We start from the raw sequence: 25,849 nt of genomic DNA, 5'->3' as shown, positions 1-25,849 counted from the left end.
TGTATAACATCCCAATATAATGTTTAAATTCAAGATATATTTGTTACCGACCTTGGGAATCAAAAATATTGCTTTTATCTTTTGATTCATAAACAATTGTATGTGCATAAAACATTATTCTGTTTATTGTAAACACTTTGTTGATCTTTCATGGCAATTTCAATGATAATGTTTTCATGATGGAACATGGCTAAATGTAATGTTATAAAACACTCGTACAGAAACTATTCGAAGGTTTTGTTAAATGCAACTTCACTATTAATTCATTAGATAGCGAAATAACTATTACATGCAGAATTAATAAAGAACAATGTCTCGTAAATGAGTTTTAATCCTAGGAATTTGAATTTCTCTCAATTTTGATATCAATATATATATTTTATGTTAATAGGACTTTTTTGTTTGTGAAGTATTTGTACTTTTTAACAAATTATTTGTTTTTTTCTTAACCCCTTAAATTTTTGTATTATTTGTCATTCCTTCTAAATTTGTAATTTAATTGCGTGCTCCTGTGCTTGTAGTTTCTTCTTAGTTTTTAAGATTTTAATATATTAATATTAGTCATTAAGTAATTAATATTAGTCAGTTATTTGTGCTTAGTTTAGTTAAATACTTCTGTGATTTTCTTCACTTAGATATTTAGTTTTTGAAATATTATTTAAGCATAATTGTGAAATTATAATACTTTTATAATTATGTATAATAATTATTATATTTTCAACCATTCCATATCTGTAATTATAATTGTTAATATAAACATAATTTTTATTGTTCTTTAAACATATGTAATATCTTTGAAAATATATATTTTGTATTTCGTATGATTTGTTCTTATTTCCAATATTAAAAATTATTCAGGTTTTTGGGGCTGTATACGATACGTACAAATTAAGAAGTAAAACCAGGGGTAATTTAAATATTATACATGTGCTGCCATCTATTTTTAAAAATTTGTATTTCAATCGAGGTAACGTCAAACCGCCAGACATAGCGATCTATTATACTTGTTTATCTATGCATCCCGCTATTCTGTATTCCGATGCAAGAGTGAAGCCAAATGTGCACAAATGTGCACACCACGTGTTAGAAGCTAGGTACCGAGCGCACGAACTGACCAGAGAATTTAAGGTTTGACAACGCTAGAGGGTACATAAAGTAAAATATGAAAAGATGACAAACCAACGTGGTCTGGCAGATATCTCAATTTCCATTCTTATCATCCCACTAACATGAAAATCGGTGCCATTATCAATTTAGTTGATCATGCTATTCTCTTGTCAGATAAAAAATTTTGGCCTTTTAACCTATCTCTAATCCACAGAACCCTATTAAATAATTGCTATCCTCCACACCTTATAAAATCAGTAATTAACAACAGACTTTCCGTCCTTAACACAAAACATAATCTTCCTTCCCTCGAGTCCCAGAAAAAAGAAGAAAATAAGTTTGTTGGCACTATTTGTCTCCCTAACATTAAAAATCTCTTTCCTATTTGGAAAAAACTATTTGAATTCGCGGATTTGCGTTTAGTTTGCAATATTGATCAGACTCTTAACTTCTTATTTTCGAACTTAAAATCACCGACAAGACCGTACAATTGACTGTACAAATTGTGAGGCCATTTATATTGGCGAAACTGGACAACATCTAAAAAAACGTCTTAGACAACACTATAACAACTCCAAAAATAAAAATCAAAATCAAACAATGATAACTGACCACATACAAAATTTCAATCATATTTTCAATTTTGATGTTGCCACAATTTTATATCACGAGTCGAATACATCGCAGAGACGCTTTTCAGAATCATGTTTCATACATCTTTTCAAAAATAGCATAAACAAAAGATTGGATAATTCTTCATTGTGTGAGAATTACCAAGTAGTTTTAAACAATGTCTCGAAATTCATTCCTTTAAAATAATTACCTATCTTATCGACTTTTTAATTATATTAATTTTTATGTTAATTTTTTTTTTTCTTTTAATTTTATCTCAATTCTACCAACTTTGTCCACCCTCACAATTGTCATCTTTTTATATTTTACTTTATGTACCCTCTCGCGTTGTCAAACCTTAAATTCTCTGGTCAGTTCGTGCGCTCGGTACCTAGCTTCTAACACGTGGTGTGCACATTTGTGCACATTTGGCTTCACTCTTGCATCGGAATACAGAATAGCGGGATGTATTTTACAAATTCATAAAATAACTCATTCATAAAATTTATTATTGTTACATTTAAAGTGACAAGAATTGGTTTCATTGTGCATTGTGAACAATTATAATTAGGAAATAATTAGGATTATTACAATTACATGTAAGTTCATACCATATCACTTCTTATATATTAGTTTTAATTAATAATTTTATCTGTACTTTCAAAATAGAGTCCACTGAAGATGACACAAAACTATGTGTCGAAACGTATGGAAAAAATAAAAATGTTTTAAAGTCATACAAATTTTTTAATTGATGTATTGCCCTGAAAACTGAATATCATATATATATATATATATATATATATATATATATATATATATATATATATAAAGTTATGTTCAAATGCAATATTATAAAATATGTTTTGCCATTGATAAAAATTAAAACAGTAACAATATAATACAAATATCATTATTAAATACAATATTAGCTGCAGTTATATTAACTTCCCGAAGGAGAAGTTTATGTTTTCATCAAAAAATCCGATTCGCTAATTTTATGTTTTCTCGACGTTTCAAGCCATTCTGAATCGAATGAGACCAAATTTGGAAAAAGTATGTGTGTGTGTGTGTATGTGTGTGTGTGTGTGTATGTGAACAGATTTTTTGCCGTAAATCGACGTTTTCTCAAAAATGACTGGACCGATTTTAAAAATTTAAAAGCCATTCGATGTATCTCGATGAGGACTATCGTCTCTGAGTTTTGTGCGGCGATCGGCCGGGCCGTTTCGTTGTAAATTGCAGAAAAGTGAAAAATTTTTCGCTCACGTTTTAGCCCGCAATTCTAAATCGATTCTGAAAATTCAAAAACCATTCGATAGATATTGGTTGGGAATCGTGCTGATTAGTTTTGGTAAAGATCGGCCGAGCCGTTTTCTTGTAATAACGTTTAAAAAAAAAAAATCGACGATTTTTATTATTTTTTTTTTAACGGTAGATACCATAGTTTTCTAGGTCATACTAAAATATTACGGCCCTACGACAACTCGTTTAGCTTTAAAAATTCGTCAAAGTTTGCAAAAATTGGTATAGTTTTTTTGACATTTGTCAAAATTAGACTTTTGATCGACGTTTTCTCAAAAGCGCCTGAACCGATTTCAGAAATTTAAAAGCCATTTGATGTATTTCGGTGAGGACTATCGTTTGTGCGACGATCTGCCAAGCCGTTTCTTTGCAATTTAAAAAAAAGTGTTAAACTTTTCGTCCATATTTAAGCTCATCCTACCGAATCGATTTTAAAAAATCAAAAACTGTTCGAAAGATATTAGTTGGGAATGGTACTGATTAATTTTAGGTGAAAATCTACCGAGCCGTTTTCTTGTAAATAACTGTTGAAAAAAAGTGTTAAATTTTCGTCCTCATTTAAGCTCATCCTACCGAACCGATTTTTAAAAATCAAAAACTGTTCGAAAGATATTAGTTGGAAATGGTACTGATTAATTTTAGGTGAAAATCTACCGAGTCGTTTTCTTGTAATTAACTGTTGAAAAAAAGTGTTAAATTTTCGTCCACATTTAAGCTCATCCTTCCAAACCGATTTTAAAAAATCAAAAACTGTTCGAAAGATATTAGTTGGGAATGGTACTGATTAATTTTAGGTGAAAATCTACCGAGCCGTTTTCTTGTAATTAACTGTTGAAAAAAAAAGTTAAATTTTCGTCCACATTAAGCTCATCCTACCGAACCGATTTTAAAAAATCAAAAACTGTTCGAAAGATATTAGTTGGGAATGGTACTGATTAATTTTAGGTGAAAATCTACCGAGCCGTTTTCTTGTAATGAACTGTTGAAATAAAAATTAAAGCCGATTTTCATGGAACTTTTTTTTGGCGATATACATCATGGTCTTATAGAACTTACTGTAACATTACGGCATTACAAGTAGTTTAATTTTAAAAATTCGTCAAACTTTACTAAAATTATTATCGCTTTTTAAAGTAGGATTGATGAAGTATATTATTTACACTTTTTTTTGATTAAGTCAATTATTTACACATATCGGGAAGTTCATGTAACTTGCCTCAAGGCTAAATACCAAACCAACTAGTTTAAATTATTTTTATCGAAAATAATTATATAAAAATAAATTTGGGCTTGACAAAATATTGTCGATAATAATCTTTTGAATGTTTATATTGGGTCGCCTATATCCACACAAGTCTCATTTGCCTATTATATACAATATATTTGTCCATGTATGCGTGCACGAAGGGCTGCGAGCTCCGACTTGCAACGCATATTTTCTGTCCCTTTCAAGTACTCACAGAAGTGCAGCGCTCTCATTCTGCCCAGCTGCGATCAGTTATGGCCAAATATATACCGTTATGTGTACATCAGTTATGTATACATATTCGGTAACGATTTATTAACCAAAAGTATTAAATTTATTATTTTTTTAAACTATTACATATCGTAAAATATTCGACAGAGATTGCGACCCTGATTTTTGACTCACTAGCCTAGCATAAAAACGTCGCCGCTTATTATGTAGTATATAATATATAAACAATGAAGATATATATATATATATATATATCTATATATATATATATAAAAATATATATAAACAATGAAGATATATATATATATATATATATATATATATATGTCACTAATGATTTATAGATTACGTTTTTGAAGGAACGTGAAAACTGGCTGTCATTAAAAACGCTGGAAAAATGTCTTAAAAGATGTACTGCCTTATATCTATTTCCGCATAAATACATAATTAAATAAATAAATAATATATATATATATATATATATATACGCTACTAACTCATATTTTTATTGTATTAAATGTAAATATTTGATGGAACCGCACGTTAATTATCAGTGTGTGAAATTCGACAAACATACACACAGTGTTGCCATGTCTACAGTTTTAACTGTAGATCTACAGTTTTTTGGGAATGATCTCAGTTTTGCAGTTTTGGGCTCGAAATCTACAGTTTTTTTGCTGAAGGTGCTAGCGCCGTTTATTTTATTTGTTATGCAGAACTTAGTGGCAGTTGCACTGAGTCAACTTCAACAAAACTACTATTGTTAAACTAGAGGTAATGACCATTGATTATTTTAATAGTATACGCTAATATGAGAAACTTTTTAGCTGATGCTTGACTGTCAACGCAAAGAAAAACGGCGTGACTAGCGGCGAAAAGCAAAATGCTATCCGTTTATCTCTCGTTAACTAACCAACCTTTCTATTGTTAAATATTTTCCTTCTGTAAGTCATTTCTTGTATCTGTAAGTCAATCTAAATCGATTTGTCGACACAAAAAATAGATTGTTAAAATTAAAGTTGAAAACTGGTTTGTTAATGCGTTGGAAACATATTGTTATCAAATAGTCATATTTTCAACATTTACGAATGTAATATATAATCTAAACTAGTGGGGTGTATGCATACATGGCATCGTGCCTTAAGTCAAATTGCTGGAACTTCCCGTACCGTAACAAAATGATCGAGGAATATTAAAAGTTTTAAAATAGATTATTATAAATATTGTAACATTGTCTATTTATATTTAAAAGAATTATATAAAAAAAAATTGGAAAGTTGAAATTATTTGTTTAGAGTATATTAAAACGTTTTATTCTGTACAGAATTAAAATAAAAATCTGAATTATTTTCGAAATACAAAAAAAAATTTTTTTTTGAAAAAAAAATTAAAAAGAAAAATTTTGAAGCAAAAATTTTTTTTTCCAAAATCAATTATTCTGTTAAAACAAGCAGAAAGTTTTTGGAATCATCCAAATCGGACGCTTAGTTCTCTCAAAAACTGCCATTTTTTGCACATTTAACTCTGTATCTTCGAAACCGCTAGACCTGCCTTTGCCAAAAACTAATTACCCCTTCTCCCCGTCATTACGAATTGAATGTTTTTGGAATCATTCAAATCGGACGCTCCGATCTCTCAAAAACTCGATTTCTATTTTCTGCACTCTTTGTTCCGTATCTCCTAATCGGCTGGATCTGCCTTTGCCAAATACTAATCAGCACATCTGCCTATCAATAGGAGTCAAATGTATTTTGAACCATTCAAATCGGTTGATCCGTGCGCCCGAAAACGAGGACAAAAAATTGTATCCATACATATATACACACTCACACACACACACATACCATTTTTTGTGAGTTATGCCAAAATGTTCAGAAATTACAATTACTTACCCTACGGAACGTTAATAACCAATATTTTAAATAAAATTATTCATTGCATTTTGTTTCGTTTAATACTCAACTAGTTTAAGTTTGATTCAAATCTACCTTTATTAATAATAACAAGAAATAACAAATAATTAATGAAGTATACAATATATTGCGTAAGCTACGATGGAAAACTTATATTCAAGAATTATCGCTTTTTGATAGGCATCGATGATTGGGATGAATGAATATAACAAAACCGTTAGAGATCATTATTGCTTTCAACTTTTTTTTTCAAAAATACCACTAATGTTATATTTTATTAGTTGCTATGAATATTGTATCATAACTATATAATATTACCATCATTTAATGATAAAACTGTAGATTTACAGTTTTTCAATTTGAATCTACAGTTTTCTACAGTTTTTTTTTTGTCTATCTACAGTTTTTCTCTATGGTGGACCTGGCAACACTGCATACACACATAGAAATGCGTCTTCACTGCACATGTTACTACAGAAGAAAGTTCTCGAAGCGTTGTTCGAGAAATTTGTTAAATCTTTAAGCAAAAACTATAATAATAGTGTGTCAACTGTGATAGAATTAATAAAAGTTAATGTGGTGATAAAATATTGTTTTGTGAAATTAAAAACAAAACTTGGTGTGTGAAATTGTAGTGTATAATAGTATCAATGGTGTATAATATGAAATAATAATTTGTTATAACCTCACTTACATGAAAAATCAAATGAACAAACAAGTGAACTCTTAATATCTCAAATGATTAGTACTTATACACACTCAAACATTTATTATGACACGAAAAGTTATATCATAAATATTAAGTATATTTTTAATATTTTATATCCCATAATAATTAAAAATAATATGTAGACTGTAATAAAATTACAATTAATTATGGCACAAAATGTTATATTATAGATACTAAATATATTTTAAATATTATATATCTTATAATCATGAAAAATGATATGTAAATTGTAATAAAAATGAATGAGCCGTTTTCTTGTAATGAACTGTTGAAAAAAAAATTTAAGCCGATTTTCATGGAACTTTTTTTTGGCGATATACATCATGGTCTTATAGAACTTACTGTAATATTACGGCATTACGACAAGTAGTTTAATTTTAAAAATTCGTCAAACTTTACTAAAATTATTATCGTTTTTTAAAGTAGGATTGATGAAGTATATTATTTACACTTTTTTTTGATTAAGTCAATTATTTACACATATCGGGAAGTTCATGTAACTTGCCTCAAGGCTAAATACCAAACCAACTAGATATTAATGGTGTTTGTTCAATATTAATTAAATAATATTTAATATTTCAGAATATAGTGTCAATAATTTTGAATATGGTTTATATAAGTTTTTCAATATGGTATAAATATTATTTCTACATATTCTCCTTACATTCGGAATATGAGCGTAATATGGAAAAATGTTAAGCAAATCATATAAGCTAAATGTCATATTCACGCATTCGTCCCTCATTACGAATCTGAGCGGAATACGGCCGAATGTTAACAAAATCATATGGGCTCAATATTCGAAAACTATATTTAGCTTACATAAAAATCATATTCAGGTCAGATTCATTGCTACTAGGGTACATCCATTTCTTCTTAGGTATGCCAAAATGTTCAGAAACCATCACAACGTCGAGAAATGTAAAAATTTTCAATTTCGATTTTCAGCCCATTACAATAACTTATCCTACCGGAAATTAAAAATGAATGTATACGTATGTGTGTGTGTGTGTGTGTGTGTGCGGATACAAATTTTTGTCGACGATTTCGGGAACACAGTTCAACCGATTTCAATTTCATTTATTCAAAAATCATTCGATTGCTGTTACCGTCTAGCAGTTATGAAGATACGGAGCAAAAAGTACCACAAACGGTAATTAAGTTTTTAATGAGAATGGAGTGTCCGATTTTAATAATTCAAAAAACATTTTACTTGTATCAACAAGATGAACAACTGATTAAATCTTCATAAAGGCAGGTCCAGTTGTTTCGGAGATCTAGTGAAAAAACTAAAAAAATGCCATTTGGCGGTCAAAAATGATCATTAGACATATGCACATAAAATTATCAGATATTTTATAGAGATTTTAACAATAAGTATAAATTTTGTTTACATTCCTATGGGTTCCATACCAATATTTATCCGTCAGACGGCGACGCGGCACTTACGCTCTTCGCATTTCATCTCATTTTTTTTCAAAAAGTCTTTTTTCCGAAAACATTTTTTTTCAAAAATTTATAGTTTCTCAAATAACTATTTTTTTTCAAAGTATTTTTTTTTCAAAAATGTTAATTTTTAAAAAAAAAAAAAAATTCATACGGGAAGTGCCAGCAATTTGCCTTAAGGCCCGATGCCATGCGCCCCACTAGTTTTACCATCAGAAACATCTCAAGATCTACAAGCCTCAAATAAACTATATCAATATTATAACATTTTTCATTCAAGTTATTGTATTAGATAATACTAATGTTAGACTTAATATTGTTTTAGAGTTGTATTTTACTGTAATTAATTCAATTAAGATAATTTATTTTCTGTCATTACTAAATTCAATCCCGAATCCGTAATATAAATATAAATATAAATAAAAACTAATCACTTCTCATTAATGCGAATTGAATGTTTTTTCAATCTTTAAGTCGTCTTTCGGGAACGGCTGGTCCACCCTTTCCCTAAAACTAATCTCCATATAAATAGGAATCGATTGCTTTTTGAATTATTCAAATCGTACTCCCAAAAACGTCGACGAAAAATTTTATCCACACATACTTACACATACACATACTTGAAAACATGCTAAAAAATCAATTTTGATGAAGCAACTATGATACAAATGATTTGTATCTTGACTTTGTCTAAATTTAGCCCACGTAAGGGTTTAATATTTTTGTAAAAGGTCTAATCGAATTCTAACGTTTGTAGCCTTTTAAAAAATTTCAAACTTTTCGAATTTTAATTTTATAATTGTCAAGCAAACATAAGTCAATAAACGTATTTTTAATTGAAATTTAACGTGAAGGACTTTAAATTTCAATGCATAATCTAATAGCATTATATGTTTACAAGCCAATTTATCTTCATAAACAACGACATACTTTACTACATAATGTATTTTTCAAATTATCTATTAATGAGTATGAAAAGCAATTAACCTGTAATATAAGCCAGATTCTTCTTCACATTGGTCGTCTACTGCGCAATATATGGTAGTTTGAGCACCTTGTTGCGGAGTTTTTGCGAACCACGGTCCAATGATCTAATTTAGCAAACATAATAAGGTTTTTTGTTTAATTAATTTGTAATAAAACTAATAAAAACATACCGAACGCCATATCCAGCGCATTCCTGGGAAGATTGTAGAGTCAAGATGCCGCCCAAGCTCAGTGTGGATTATTCCCGGATGTAGCGAATATGTTGTGACTTCAGGACATTTCTGTAATTTTTTTTTTAATTATTAACTTCCCGTAGGGTAGTTATAGTAATGGGCTGAAAATCGGAAATGAATATTTTTGCATTTCTCGACGTTTTGAAGGTTTCTGAACATTTTGGCATACCTAAGAAAAAAATGACGTGTATGTGTGTGTTTTGTATGTCCGCATTTTTTCGTCCACGTATTCGGGCGCACGGATCAACCGATTTGAATGGTTCAAAAAACATTCGATTCCAATTGATAGGAAGATGTTCTGATTAGTTTTTGGCGAACTGCCATTTTTTGTATATGTAGCTTTGTATTTTCGAAATGGCTGGGCCTGCTTTCGCCAAAATAATAACCATTTCTCCCAATCATTGCTAATTGAATGTTTTTTAGATCATTCAAATCCGATGCTCCGTTCTCTCAAAAACTCGAATTCTATTTTCGCAACTCTCTGCTCTTTATCTCCGTAACGGCTGGACCTACCTTTGCCAAAAACTAATTAGCACATCTCCCTATCAATAGGAATCGAATGCTTTTTGAACCATTCAAATCGGTTGATCCGTGCGCCCGAAAACGTGAACGAAAAAATGAGGACAAACAAAACACTAGTGGTGTGTATGGCATCGTGCCTTGAGGCAAATTGCTGGAACTTCCCGTACCGTAACAAAATGTTTAAGTAATGTTTTCAGATATATTATCATAAATAAATACTGTATGACTGTAGCATTGTCTAATATTTATAAGAATTATATAAACTAAATTGCAAAGTTGAAAATATTTGTTTAAAGTATATTAGAACTTAAGTCAGTATTACAATTAAAATCTGAATTATTTTTGCCATTCAAAAACATATTTTTTGAAAAAAAAATTATGAAAAAAAATTTTTTCTCAAAAAAAATTTTTTTTAAAAAAAAATATTTTTTTTTATAAATAGAAAATAATTCTGATTTTAGGTGCAATTTTGACTTAAGTTCTAATATACTTTAAACAAATATCTTCAACTTTGCAATTCAGTTTATATAATTCTTATAAACATGAGACAATGTTACAGTATTTATTTATAATAATCTATTTGAAAATATTTAATATTCTTCGAACATTTTGTTACAGTACGGGAAGTTCTAGCAATTTGCCTTAAGGCACGATGCCATACACATCATTAGATTTCTTTGAATTTCCATATAAAATTTTTTTGTATATCGAAAATGATTCGGACTTTTCATATTTTAATTTTATTTTTAGCTAAAGTTCTAAAGCTTACTTATATACTTTAATTTAATAATTTTAAATTTTCAATTTTGTTTATATAATTCTTATAAATATTATACAATGTCCTGCTTTTCAAATTCGAGTGATTAAGTTTTGTTTATTTACTTTTCTGTAAACATATGTAAGTTACAGTATTTATAATAATCTGCAGCTATATAATTATAGTTCAGATTAAGCGAAAGCGAAAACTTTATTTTTGATATAAACAGTTGAAAATTTTATCTTAATACCTAAATCTAGATTTCGGTTGATTGGATCTATTATTACTTTCAACTAGTTAACTTCCAGAAGGAGAAGTTTATGTTTTCATAAAAAAATCCGATTTGCAAATTTTATGTTTTCTCGACGTTTCAAGCCATTCTGAATCGAATGAGACCAAATTTGGAAAAAGTATGTGTGTGTGTGTATGTGTGAGTGTGTGCGTGTATGTGAACAGATTTTTTGCCGTAAATCGACAATCGACATCAAAAATTTAAAAGCCATTCGACGAATTTCGATGAGGACTAGCGTTTCTGAGTTTTGTATAACGATCGGCCGAGCCGTTTCTCTGTAAATCGCAAAAATGTGAAGAATTTTTCATCCACGTTTTAGCCCGCAATTCTTAATCGACTTTCAAAATTCAATCACCGTTCGAAAGAAATTGGTTGGGAATCGTGCTGATTAGTTTTTGGTAAAGATCGGCGGGGCGTTTTCTTGTAATAAAGTTTTTAAAAAAAAATCCACGATTTTTCTTATTTTTTTGACGATAGATCTAGATCATACTAAAATATTACGGCCCTACGACAACTCGTTTAGCTTTAAAAATTCGTCAAAGATTGCAAAAATTAGTATAGTTTATTTTTTATTGATTAAGTTGATTATTAACACATATCGGGAAGTTCATGTAACTTGCCTTAAGGCTAAATACCAGTACCAACTAGTTTCCTTAATGTTGTTTTCTATGTATATTTTGAAATATTAAAGAGCTAATTTTTAACTAAAATAGAAATGTTATATTACGTTGGTAATCACAAACTGTGAAAAGGCTATGTCTACATACATAAAACCTACCTTGCAAATTATCATAAGTGCCACTTTTCGATGTCACTTTGATAAAACCTACACATTTATTGCCAATTATGCTAATTGAAATAGATTTTTAATATTATTGATACCTATAGACCCAAAAAAGTGCGCAAAATCACTAAACTGTATATATATGCTATTCCCAAATTGTAGTATCTTCTAAATATTCATCTATAAATATTAAAATAAAATCGTAAATTTCTGACAGTATGTTAATTAAAGTTAATTTTAAATATTCAATAATTATTGATATGATTGATCTATCAAATGGATACATATTTAGTAGAAATACCAGGGACGTAGCGTGCATTGGTGGGGCCCCGTATCAAAATTTTTTTGGAGGCCCCCTAAAGTACGGCAGAATTTTCTCAACAAAATTTTTTATAAATCTTCACTTATCATCAATATTCATCTATCTCTTTTCCAAAACAAACGATTCAAATTCAATATACACATTTATTAAATCATTAATAGCTCATGATGGCTATAGTTTTTGAAATAGTTTCTGTTTCTATGAACAATAATGATCTGATTGCTATTCCTGTATTATCGAATGCATTATATCGAATCGGGAAATTTAACTTCCTGCAGGAAATTTTTATATTTTTTACCAGAAATGTTTGCTTACAACGGTATGCCGAGCCGATTCCTCGAAATTAGGAAAAGAGTGCTAAAATTTTCGCTCTCGTTTCAAAATTAAGAACTGTTCGGAATATATCCCCCGGACCTCTTTTTCTTAACTAGTTTCATAAAAATTTTGAATAAATCTGAATTCTTATTGATTGGTTCGATTATTTACACATATCGAGAAATACAAGCAAAGTTCCATAAGGCTTACAATTAATTAGCTAATTTTTTATCAGTTTTATTTTTGAGAAACTTTTTTCAGCATTTGCGGTTGCAACTGGGTAAATTGTATGCAAAAATTACTTCGGGAGAATTGTAAGCAAAAGTATTAAATTTTGTCAGCAATATAAAAACTAGTTGGTATTGGTATTGCCCTAAGGCTTAGGGCAAGTTACATGAACTTCCTGATATGTGTAAACAATCGACTCAATCAATAACAAACAAACTAATTTATGAGTGATTATAAGTATTCCGAGAGGATTTATTACACATAATTGAAAACGAACGAATACGTTAACTCGGAGTATTTTCTAAAAGCAAATTTTCACAAATCAATAATTTTTATATTTGAACCAGTTTTCGCAGGACGTTAATGGTTTAGTATTTTCATTAAGACCAAGTACTCTATCGTTATACCAAGCAAATCATCTAATTTTAATTTTAACAAACGATAACAAAACTCCTCATGTTCTCAAACTTTGATGAATTTTCAAAATTAAACTACTTGTCGTAAGGCCGTAATATTTCAGTAAGTTCTATAAGACCATGATATACATCGCCTAAGAAAGTTTTATGAAAATCAGCTTAATTTTTTTTACAACAGTTAATTACAAGAAAACGGCTCGGTAGATTTCACCTGAAACTAATCAGTATCATTCCCAACTAATATCTTTCGAACAGTTTTTGATTTTTCAAAATCGATTCGGTAGAATGAGCTTAAATGTGGACGAAAAGTTTAACACTCTTTTGCAAATTACAAAAAAACGACTCGGCAGATCGTCTCACAAAACTGACAAACTATAGTGCTCATTGATATACACCGAATGGCTTTTAAATTTCTGAAATCGGTTCAGACGTTTTTGACCAAACGTCGATGAAATGTCTAATTTTGACAAATGCCAAAAAAACGATACCAATTTTTGCAAACTTTGACGAATTTTTAAAGCTAAACGAGCTGTCGTAGGGCGGTAATATTTTAGTATGATCCAGAAGACTATGATATTTACCGTCAAAAAAAAAAACATAAAAATCGTCGATTTTTTTTTAAACTTCATTACAAGAACACGGTCCGGCCGATCTTTACCACAAACTCATCAGCACGATTCCCAACCAATATCTTTCGAACGGTTTTTAAATTTTCAGAATCGATTCAGAATTGCGGGCTAAAACGTGTACGAAAATTTTTCACTTTTCTCCTTTTTATAAAGAAATGACTCGGCCGATCGGCGCAGAAACGCTAGTCCTCATCGAGATACATCGAATGGCTTTTAAATTTTTAAAATCGGTCGAATCGTTTTTGAGAAAACGTCGATTTACGGCAAAAAATCTGTTCACATACACGCACACACACACACACTCACATACTTTTTCCAAATTTGGTCTCATTCGATTCAGAATGGCTTGAAACGTCGAGAAAACATAAAATTAGCAAATCGGATTTTTTGATGAAAACAAACTTCTCCTTCGGAAAGTTAAATATTGAATTTAATATTTTAAACATATTTTTAGGAAGTTTACAATTTATTTACAACGAGAGTTTAACAGAGATGATCTTACTGTATTTAGACGAAAGTTTCATGAAGGCAGGTGTTTTGCTAAATGACTCCAGTTGTAATTATTTGAACATACTAATTGAGTCGAAGTCTCTGATATTTGTTTAGTTTGAGAAATTAATATGTATAATTAGCAAAATATGTTGAGTTTGAAACAAGATTACGGGTTGCTATACTTTGCCTTTTGTTTTTGAAAACAGTCGTTTACGCTCCATTCCTTTGCTAATTTTTCGAGACATTTAGCAAAATGCTGAATTAATTTTGATTTTTTAATTTGCACAATCTATTCACGAAATGACTTGATAAAATGCTAGTTTTCTATTCTATCGCAACCTTCTCAAGTTATATTTTTACATTCTACACGCTCATGTTTTATTCGAAATTAAATTTAGTTGGAAGAAAGTTTTCATGATTAATTTAACTTTTGTTATTTGTGAAATAAGATAAAAATTCGTAAGATTCTATTAATATTTGGGCAGGTTGGGGCCCCCATGGCCCGGAAAAAATAACACTTTAAAATAATAATTTTACATTTCTCGCGTTCTTTTTTAATGACATTAAATTTGATTGAATAACTTTTTCACGATTATTTCGCTTTTTGTGAGATTTTTTTTATTAATATATGCTTACGGTCGTTGGGGCCCCCCCTGTCTCGGGAGCCCCGTATTTTTGATACGGCTGATACGGCGGTAGTTACGCCCCTGAGAAATACTCAAGTGATAAAAATGATTGAGTCAATAGATAATTATATGGAATCGGTTACGAATTAAGTGTAAATCTGCTAGAAATAATAAAAAATAACATTATATTATGTATATATACATACTGTTTTGAGACGTTTAGCAAGCTCTTTGGAAAAAAGCACATTTGCCAGTTTGCTTTGCTGATAAGCACCAATGGAGCTGTAACTCCGTCTTTCATAATTTAAATCAGTGAAGTCAATGTTCCCACCTACAATCAACATAAAATTATGAATAAATAATATTAACTACCGCAGTGTTATAAAATCGCAAAGAATGTCTTTTTAAGTCTTTAAATATATATTATAGTCCACCACAAACAAAGAAACGCGATGAACATCCTATCAACATTTTATTGAAAATCCGCACTTTTATAATTACTTATAACCCGATATTTTATATCAAGAAACTAGCACTTTCAAGAGAATTTGCGCCTTGTATTTACGATTGCTTTCAAAAGTGTTAACAAGAATTCAGATTATAACTTTTTACAACCATATATAAATTTTCAATGCTTTTCTTTGGTTTTTTGATATCGTATGATCCATTTGTCTCTACTCTCTACTCATCTCACGACATTCGATTGCTATTTATAAGGAGAGGTGCGGATAAGTTTTTCCACCGTTGATACGGGGCAAAAAGTCCGTAAATGGTAATACAGTTTTGCCAATTGGAACGTCTGTTTTGAATGATTTCAAAAACATTTTACTTGTGGCAACATCAAACCCTGATTGAGATTTTTGATGTGGTCAGACATCATATTATAATGTTGCTTAATCCGTTTTATTAAATGTCCTGTTTCACCAACATAAAAATCATCGCAATTCTTACAGTCGATTTTATAAATAATGTTAGATGTACGATCTATACTTGTGAGTGATTTTAGGTTAGAAAATAAGGTGCTAAGAGTCCGATCAATATAGCAGACTAAACGTAACTCTGCAAAATCAAAAATCATACCGTGAATTGATTTTTAATATAGGCTAGGGACTTAACTCTGGCTGTGCTAAAATTGGAAAAAAATACCCTTTTTTACTGACATTAAAACATATATCATATTTTGCGAAAGTAAAATCGTCATAGATTTATATCTGATTGAAATTGTCAGGTCTCATGCCTAACGTGCTCTCGCGGCGCGCATTACTTTTCCTATTTAATCAAAGAAAAAAAGTAGCTGGAAATTATTGTTTGTCAGTAAAAATCTATAATAAGCTATATCCTTAAAACTATTTGAGGTGTAGTTTCAGAAATGCAAAAATTATCAAAGAATTGAAAATTTAATCAGTTTTCATCTTGTCAATACAAGTAAAATGTTTTTTGAATTATTAAAATTGGACACTCCCTTTTCTTAAAAATTTCGTTTAATTTTTACTATATACAGGTGTACCGGATAGTCATTGCCGGTTTTGTAGAAAAAATAAATTACGTATTTTTAAGAAAATGGAATGTGTGTGTGTGTGTGTGTGAGCGGATACAAATTGTCGTCGACGATTTCGGGAACATGGTTCAACCGATTTCAATTATTCAAAAAACATTCGATTGCTGTTTATAAGGAGACGTGCTGATTAGTTTTTGGCATAGGTAGGTCTAGTTGTTTCGAAGATTCAGGGCAAAAAGTGCCACAAACGGAAACTCAGTTTTTAAGAGAACGGAGTGTTTGATTTTAATAGTTTGAACAATCATTTTACTTGTATTGACAAGATGAATAACTGAATAAATTTTTATGAAGACAGGTCTAACGGTTCCGGAAATCTAGTGAAAAAGTAAAAAAATGCCATTTGGCGGTCATTAGACATAAGCACATAAAATTATCAGATGTTTTATAGAGATTTTAACAATAAGTATAAATTTTATTTACATTCCTTTGGGTTCCGTACCAATGTTTATCCGTTAGACAGCGACGCGGCGCTTACGCGCTTCAATATTTCCTCTCTATGCAATCAAAGCAGTATGATTGCTTTGAAAAAAAGTTCAGAACTTCAAAAATATTTCAAAATAAAGAAAACATTTTTTTTCAAAGTCTTTTTTCCAAAAAAAAATTTTTTTGCAAAAATTTATAGTTTCTCAAAAATCTAATTTTTCAAAGCAAATTTTTTTCAAAAATGTTATTTTTTTAAAAAAAAAATAATTTTTGGTACGGGAAGTTTCAGCAATTTGCCTTAAAGCACGATGCCATGCGCCACACTAGTTTACTTTTTTATATGCTATTTTTAACTTCCCATAGGGCAAGTTATAGTAATCGCAAAAAAATCGAAAATGAAAATTTTTGCATTTCTCGCCGTTTCAAAGGTTTCTGAATATTTTGGCATACCATAGAAAAAATGGATGTATGTGTGTGTGTGCGTGTGTGTGTGTGCGCGTGTGTGTATGTATGTGCGGATACAAATTTTCGTCGACGATTTTGGGAACCCCGATCAACCGATTTGAATAATTCAAAAAACATTCGATTCGTATTGATAAGGAAACGTGCTGATTAGTTTTTGGCAAAGTCAGGTCTAGCCGTTCCGAAGATACGGGGCAAAAAGAGCCGAAAACGGTAACTAAGTTTTCAAGAGAACGGAGCGTCCGATTTTAATATTTCAAAAAACATTTTACTTGTATTAACAAGGTGAGGAACCGATCAAATTTTCATAAAGGCAAGTCTAGCGGTTTGGGAGATCTAATGAAAAAAGTAAAAAAAATGCCATTTGGCGGTCAAAAATGATCATTAGACATATGCACATCAAATTATCAGATATTTTATAGAGATTTTAACAATAAGTATAATTTCGGTTTACATTCCTAAGGGTTCCGTAAACCACAATATTTGAGTTTTTAAAATCTTTGTACACGCAAATTTTGTATATTGTTTAAATACGCAGTAAATTTACATTTTGAGGACAACCATCCATTGCCTTAAATCGGGTAATATCGATATAATGACATAAACAGCCTCAAGTATTTTTTATAGTTTCGAGATTTAGATTCAATATTATTTAAATATCTTCTAGGATAGCTTACATGTGTTGGACCATCGATTAAAAAATGTGAAATTGAAAATAAAACAGTAAAGTTGTATAGCTACTTGGCTGTTTCATTTTACCCTGGCTATGGAGTAAAAAGAGCAAGATGGTAAACATTGGAATAGCAAAAAAAATATCACTACCATGATGAATTAGCTGGTAATTTTACTGTACATAGTTAGATAGTTGTTTGTTTGATACGTATTATAGGTTATGATGTAGTTGGTTTGGTTTTCACATTATAATTGCTATAAGTCAAATTGGATAATTGTATAAAGGTATATATAATGATTTTCAGTTCAAAATTAATAGAAAAGATTACCATGTGAATGTGCTATTGAAGATACTGTTACAATTCTTGATGGTCTGCTTTCTATCAAGCATGGTAGTAACAACATTGTTAGCAAGAAGTGCCCTAAGTGATTAGTTCCAAATTGCATTTCAAAGCCGTTCTTTGTCTTCATTTGCGGACAAGCCATTACTCCTGCGTTGTTTATAAGCAACTGCAATTTACTTTCTGTTTGTAAAATATATTTGGCACAATTTCTAATTGATTCGAAGGATGATAGATCTAAATGAACTATGATGATATCACCAAGTTTTGTGAGGTTTTTGTTAATTTCATCGCCTAGAATTCCTTCCTGATTTATGCATGATTTTCTAATATCATCTGCTGTCTGTTGAGCTTTTCGTAAATCTCTGCATGCCATAATAACACGCGCCCCTAAAAAATAAAGAATAACTAGAATTGTGAATAATTATAATTTAGAATTGTAAACTTTTTTTTTAAATATAAATAGTGACAAATAATTTAGTTTTACAAATAATTTGCAAATTTTGATATCAGTTTAAAAATTATTTTAGAATTGACTAAAAGTTCGATATTTCAAATTTAACAAATGGATTCATTTTTAATTTCTGAAGAAATTTATGTTTTCACGAATAAATCATACTTGTGAATTTAATGTTTTCTCGGCGCTTCAAGTCATTTTCAATCGTCCAAGACCAAATTTGGATTGGTCACATGATTGAAAACGAACGAACACTTTGACTCGGAGTATTTTCTAATAGCAAATTTTCAAAAATCACCAGTTTTTGTAATTGAACCAGTTTCTATAGGACTTTAATGGTTTACTATGTTCATTAAAACAAAGTTTTCTATCGTTATACCAAGTAAATCATCTAATTTTAATTTTAGCAAACGTCAAAAAAACTACTCATTTTCTCAATCTTTGATTAATTTTTAAAATTAAACTACTTCTCGTAAGGCCGTGATATTTCAGTAAGTTCTATAAGAACATGATATATATCGCCAAAAAAAGTTCCAAGAAAATCGGCTTAAATTTTTTTTTCAACAGTTAATTGCAAGAACGGCTTGGTAGATTTTCACCTAAAACTAATCAGTATCATTCCCAACTAATATCTTTCGAACAGTTTTTGATTTTTTAAAATCGATTCGGTAGTTTAAGCTTAAATGTGGACGAAAAGTTTAACACTTTTTTTCAAATTACAAAAAAACGGTTTGGCAGATCGTCTCACAAAACTGACAAATTATAGTCCTCATTGAGATACATCAAATGACTTTTAAATTTATGAAGTCGGTTCAGGCGTTTTTGAGAAAACATCGATCAAAGGTTTAATTTTGTCACATGTCAAAGAAACGATACTAATTTTTGCAAACTTTGACGATTTTTTAAAATTAAACGACTTATCGTAGGGCCATAATATTTTAGTATGATCTACAAGACTATGGTATCTACCGTAAAAAAATCATAAAAATCGTCGATTTTTTTTTAAACTTTATTACAAGAAAACGGCCCGGCCGATCTTTACCAAAAACTAATCAGCACGATTCCCAATCAATATCTATCGAACGGTTTTTGAATTTTCAAAATCGATTCAGAATTGCGGGCTAAAATGTGGACGAAATTATTTTCACTTTTCTGCGATTTACAAAGAAACGGCCCGGCCGATCGTCGCACAAGACTGAGAAAGGCTAGTCCGCATCGAGATACATCGAATTACTTTTAAATTTTTGAAATCGATCCAGCCGTTTTTGAGAAAACGTCGATTTACGGCAAAAAATCTGTTCACACACACATGCACACACACACATACTTTTTCCAAATTTGGTCTCATTCGATTCAGAATGGCTTGAAACGTCGAGAAAACATGAAATTAGCGAGTCGGATTATTTGATGAAAACATAAACTTCTCCTTCGGGAAGTTAATAATGAAAAATAATTGAAATAACAATATAATTAATTTAATCACTAACAATTTATGTTTGTTTAAACAATATTGATTTAAAATTAAAATATTATAACAAAACTGGTTGGTTTTTCGTGAGAACAAAAACTTTATTGTCAAAATAAACACTTCCGTTTTAATTAAATACTTTTTTTTTTTTTTTTTTGAATTTATTTTTCATAGCAAGCTATACAAAGTACATTCAGCTACATTTGTTACAGTTATATATTATTTGTCTGCGTGAGAAGGATCGCTATCCTGCGATAGCGCCTTCATAGATATTATATAATATTTTGTAGTAAATCGTTGCATATTCTTTTTTTAAGACGCTTTGGTGATAAAGGCTTGAGCAGATCTGACGCTAATACGTTTGGATGACGACTCAGACGAGCTTTATATCTGGTGCAGTATAGATTAATTTCTTCATCTATAGTTCGGACTCTGAGATCTTGATGTATCAACCAGTTTGGAACATATTTTGGAGCGTTCACGATTTTTTTCAAAATTTTGTTTTGAAACCTTTGTAAAATAGTTATATTTGATTTACTGGCCGCACCCCATAGTTGTAGACCGTAGGACCATATTGGTTTAATTATTGTCTTGTAGATTAAGAGTTTATTTTCTATTGTGACTTGTGATTTCCAGCCCATTAACCAATTTAGTTGTCTACGTGTTAATTCAAGCTGCTGACGCTTCTTTAGAATATGTTCATGCCAGGTTAATCTTCTATCTAAATGTAATCCCAGATATTTAACAACATTGGATACAGGAACCAAATCACCATTCAATCTAACAGGGGGGCATGAACCTTGTCTTAAGGTAAAAGTAACGTAAACTGATTTAGAGTTATTCACTTTTATTCTCCATAGTTTCATCCACTTTTCTACTTCATCTACATGTTTTTGTAGAATTTCCGAGGCAAGTAATTGGTTGTCATGTTGAGCTAGAATTCCCGTGTCATCTGCAAAGGTAGCAATCATGGTTTCTGCATTTGTAGGTATATCAGCAGTATATATAATGTAAAGCAGCGGACCAAGAACACTACCTTGGGGAACTCGGGAAGAAATATTTTTAACATTAGATGAAGCATCATTAAAACTGACAAAGAACCTTCTATCACACAGATATGATTTTAGGAGGAGATAATAGTTGTATGGTAAATTCTTCTCTAATTTGTATAATAAGCCGTTATGCCAAACTTTAACAAACGCCTGACTGATGTCAAGAAAAAGGGCTGAACAATATTTTTTTAAGTGAAAGGCTTTATAAATGGAGTCCACAACTCTATGTATTTGTTCTACTGTTGAGTGTTGTCTAATGAACCCAAATTGATGTTTTGGCATAAAAATTGTTATCTTCTAAAATATTTATGATTCTTTTGTGAATAACTTTTTCAAAAATTTTTGAGAGGCAAGACAGAAGACTAATGGGCCGGTAGGAAACTGCATCAGTAGGATTTTTACCAGGCTTGAGAATTAAGATTATTTTCGCCATTAAATACTTAATTCTTATTTTTTTAATTAATCAAATCAAACCTAAAAATATTTATATAAAAACAATTCTCTATGCTACTAACTAAATAAAATTTATATGGGTATATCCGGGCTTCCGTGGTCTTAAATATATACATATATATATATATATATATATATATATATATATATATATATATATAATAATAATAATAATAATAATAAAACAGATAAAAAGGTAGATAGATCGATACGTAGACAGATGAATAGGTAGACAGATAAATTGGTAGATAGGCATACTGGTGGACAGGTTAGTTGGTGTGTACAGGTAAATTGGTGGACTAAATTGGTCGACGGGTATACTGGTAAAGAGGTAAAAGGAGGTAGACAGCTAGTCATATAGACCGGTATACCGAAAGACAAGAAAACTGGTTGTAACAAATATGCGTTTTTGTTCAAATTTTTAATTAAAAGCAAAACACGCCAAAACGTAAATGCGTAAGAAAATGGCTAATAATCTTTAAAAAATTGATCAATTTCAATGTAAATCTGAATATCAAATACAAATGCACAAAAAAGGCAGAAAATATTTTGAGTTAAGATAGGGAAAGATAAAGGATATATGAATAAATTTTAATTGTGGCAATACAAGATAAAATGCTAAACCAAAATTATAATGAAAGATACTTAAGATAAATAACTTAACATCCCACAGGCAAAATTGCTGGTACAGCAAAATAAGTCACATTAAAATAGATAAAACTTTTTTTTAAATACATGTAGAGTAAGTTACGCTCAATTTCAGCGTGTTATCTGCCAGTAATAGACCTTGAAAATCGGTCCATTTAAAGTAAATTAGGATATATATTTTTTGTACCTAGTAATAATGTTGTCTTAAAAACGGATTGGCAAGTACGGGTCCACCCAGTGGTAGATCCCGCATAAAGAAAAAAAAAACAACACAAAACTATATAGAAAAAAATCAAAACAACTTTATTATTGGCTGCTTATGCTACTAAAAATTACTCAAATACATAAATACATAAATTAACAAGTGTTAAAACGTTAGCTCGATGCGTTTCTTCCTATTGATTCTGAATTTAAATTTTGCATTATATAGCGTGGCCGCAAGATTGTTGCAGTAGTTGTTAGTTGAATCCTTGTATTTCTGTGAAAATATTTTAATCACTTCTTCTATTGTAGGCAGGATAGTATCCTGGTAAGTAGTGACCGAGTTGCAACATATCTAGGTGCATCTACTAGTTGTCTTATAAGTTTGTTCTGAAATCTTTGTAGAATATTAATATTACTTCTTTTAGCTGATCCGCAGATTTCGTAAGTCCAGACTGGTTTCAGGACTGTTTTGTATAATAGGATTTCATTATATGTTTATAATTCAACTTTCTACCCAATAGCCAGTGAAATTTTCTTCTAGTAATCTCTAGCTGCTGTCTCTTTGTTTGAATGTATAATTTTCAGTTCAACCGCCTGTCTAGTGTCATACCGAGATATTTACCAGATTCTTGTTGTGGTATAAGAATGAATGTGACGTGGACTGATTTAGAATTGTTAATCTCTAACCTCAATAGTTTAAACTACCTTTCGATCTTATCTATGTGTTCTTGCAGTAGCCGGGTAGCGGTGTTGGCGTTTTCTTGTTGAGGAAAACACTACTTTGGGAGACACTTTCGTTTATAGATCTGCACCATTTAAGAACACGTAAAATTTACTGTTTTATAAATAGGATTTCAACAATAAAAATATGTCATTCAAAAGATGTTTTCTGACCTTATATAGAAGTCTAACGTGACAGATTTTGTCAAAAACGCTCGCTGTATTGTTGAGTGTTGCTCTCTGAATCCGAACTGGAAGTTTGGGATCATGTTTTTGTTGTTTATCAAGATTTTTATGTGTTTTAACAGTACTTTTTCAAATATTTTAGACATGATATAAAGGAGACTTATGGGACGATATATGTGGTGGCATGGTTAGGATCTTTACCAGATTCAGGAATTAGGATTATCTCAGCTGTTTTCCAGTAGTTTGGGAATGAATGTGTCTGAAGATGGACCTGAAGTGTCTTAAACAATGTCACCAAGAATCTCCTAAATTTGATAGGTGCTCCTTTTAGCATTTTTATTGTTATTTTATCATGACCTGGTGATAGTTTAATGATCTGTGTAACTTCAGACAAATTTGTTCTCATGTGGTGGGAGACTCCGAGTTAATTACATAGCTTACTAGATTGTTAATGAATTGTTCTTCCGCAATATTACATTTTCTAGGCACTGGTTGGAAGATGTTTTGAAAATTTTCAGCATACACAGCAGCTTTTTCTTCATGAGTTTTTGCTCAGAATTGATCTAATTTTCTTATGGGAGGAAATGATGTAATTGGTTTTTTGATTCGTGCTGCTTGGTATTTCTTGTGTTGTATTTGTGTTTGTGTTTTGGTTAGTAACTCTAGAGTAAGATATGCCTTAAATTACTGCAGGATTTCTGTTAATATTAGGATTGTTAGTTAGTTGTAGTCTCTGTTGTAATGGAGGCAATTTCCGATTGAGCTCTTAATTATAAACTTGGCATCCCCTGTTCACACTTGACGTTCTTGTTAATTTTGCCTCTCCATGGACACTTCTTGGTGTTTTTCAGCATACTTAACACACCGTGAAGTCCGATAACAGTAATTGTGTGTGTGGCCGTATCTTTGGCAACGTCAGCACTGTACTATTTCTTGCAAAAAACGTTTGGCTTCTGTTTTGACTTAAGTTCTACATAAAAATTCAAATTTGTAAATATCTTTGTTGTTACTTTTATGTTCTACGTCCGCTGTAAAAATATCAAGTGGATACTTCGATATTCTGCGTCTTAAAGGTGAGATATTCACTACTTTATGTACCAGTTTTTCTAAGCCATTCTTAATTAAATCTTGGTTGGTGGTACGATGGAGTTTTTTGATGATTACTTTGAAAGTGCGTTTGCTTTTTTCTTGGAATGAATGCATTTGATTGTCCGTTCTCTTTAACCCTAGTAGAAACGAATCGTGGCGCAATATTGTACTTTTTATGGGCTCTATATTGTTTACCAATATTGCTATAATATTATTCTGTTAACATTTTCCCATATAAATCCAATATTAAAACCAATATAGGCCCCATATAAAACCAATATTGATAAACAATATTAAAATCCCATTCAAAAGTAATATAAGCCCAATATTGAAAACCAATATAAGACTAATATAAATAAACAATATTTACCCTACATAAAAAACCAATATAAGCTCAATATAAATAAACAATATTTACCCCAAATTCATAATTATTATTTAACCCACATTTAAAAATATTATTTAGTTTATATAGAAAAACAGTATTTAACTCATTGATAATAAAAGTTTATTTATTCTAAATGAATACATACATTTTTAAATAGTTTATGTATTGAATCTTAATAATTTTATTAACAATTTACACATTATGATAATAAGATATAGAGCAATCAAAATATTTTCAGTCATTATAATAATTTGGAGGATCTTAATGGTAAATCTTTGTTAATCCTATCGCCTTAATTGTCTATTTATAAGTATTTTAATTAGTGATGGAAATTCTTATATTATTTGGATATTTTCACACATATTTTACCATTTTCTTGCATTCGATCACGATTACACCTGAAATAAGATAAAATTTATTAATATTTTATAGCAATATTTCTGGAATATATTGATTTTATAAACTCATCATAAATTCAATTACTTAGCTTTTAATAAAAAAACATTTCTGGCATTGTAGTTTATTGAAAACTACT

General features: G+C 30.2%; 1 protein-coding gene across 1 annotated transcript in view; it reads right to left on the bottom strand.

Annotated features, from left to right (window-relative positions):
- LOC113385493 (retinol dehydrogenase 11-like) overlaps positions 1 to 25,849 on the bottom strand; it is a 98,223-nt gene that overhangs the window by 15,201 nt on the left and 57,173 nt on the right. The window contains exons 3-6 of the mRNA XM_026623350.1: positions 18,638 to 19,039; positions 15,400 to 15,524; positions 9,748 to 9,858; positions 9,578 to 9,681 (exon numbers count right to left, since the gene is read on the bottom strand). Coding sequence (XP_026479135.1) covers positions 9,578 to 9,681; positions 9,748 to 9,858; positions 15,400 to 15,524; positions 18,638 to 19,039 — 742 coding nt within the window. The remainder of the gene's footprint in view (positions 1 to 9,577; positions 9,682 to 9,747; positions 9,859 to 15,399; positions 15,525 to 18,637; positions 19,040 to 25,849) is intronic.

This window comes from Ctenocephalides felis, unplaced genomic scaffold (genome assembly GCF_003426905.1).
Source record: "Ctenocephalides felis isolate EL2017-DRISC unplaced genomic scaffold, ASM342690v1 CF-g0.4_SCAFFOLD_03571, whole genome shotgun sequence".
In the NCBI taxonomy this organism is placed as follows: Eukaryota; Metazoa; Arthropoda; class Insecta; order Siphonaptera; family Pulicidae; genus Ctenocephalides; species Ctenocephalides felis.
The sequence above is the reverse complement of the archived record's forward strand: the minus strand, read 5'-3'. Positions and strand labels throughout refer to the sequence as shown.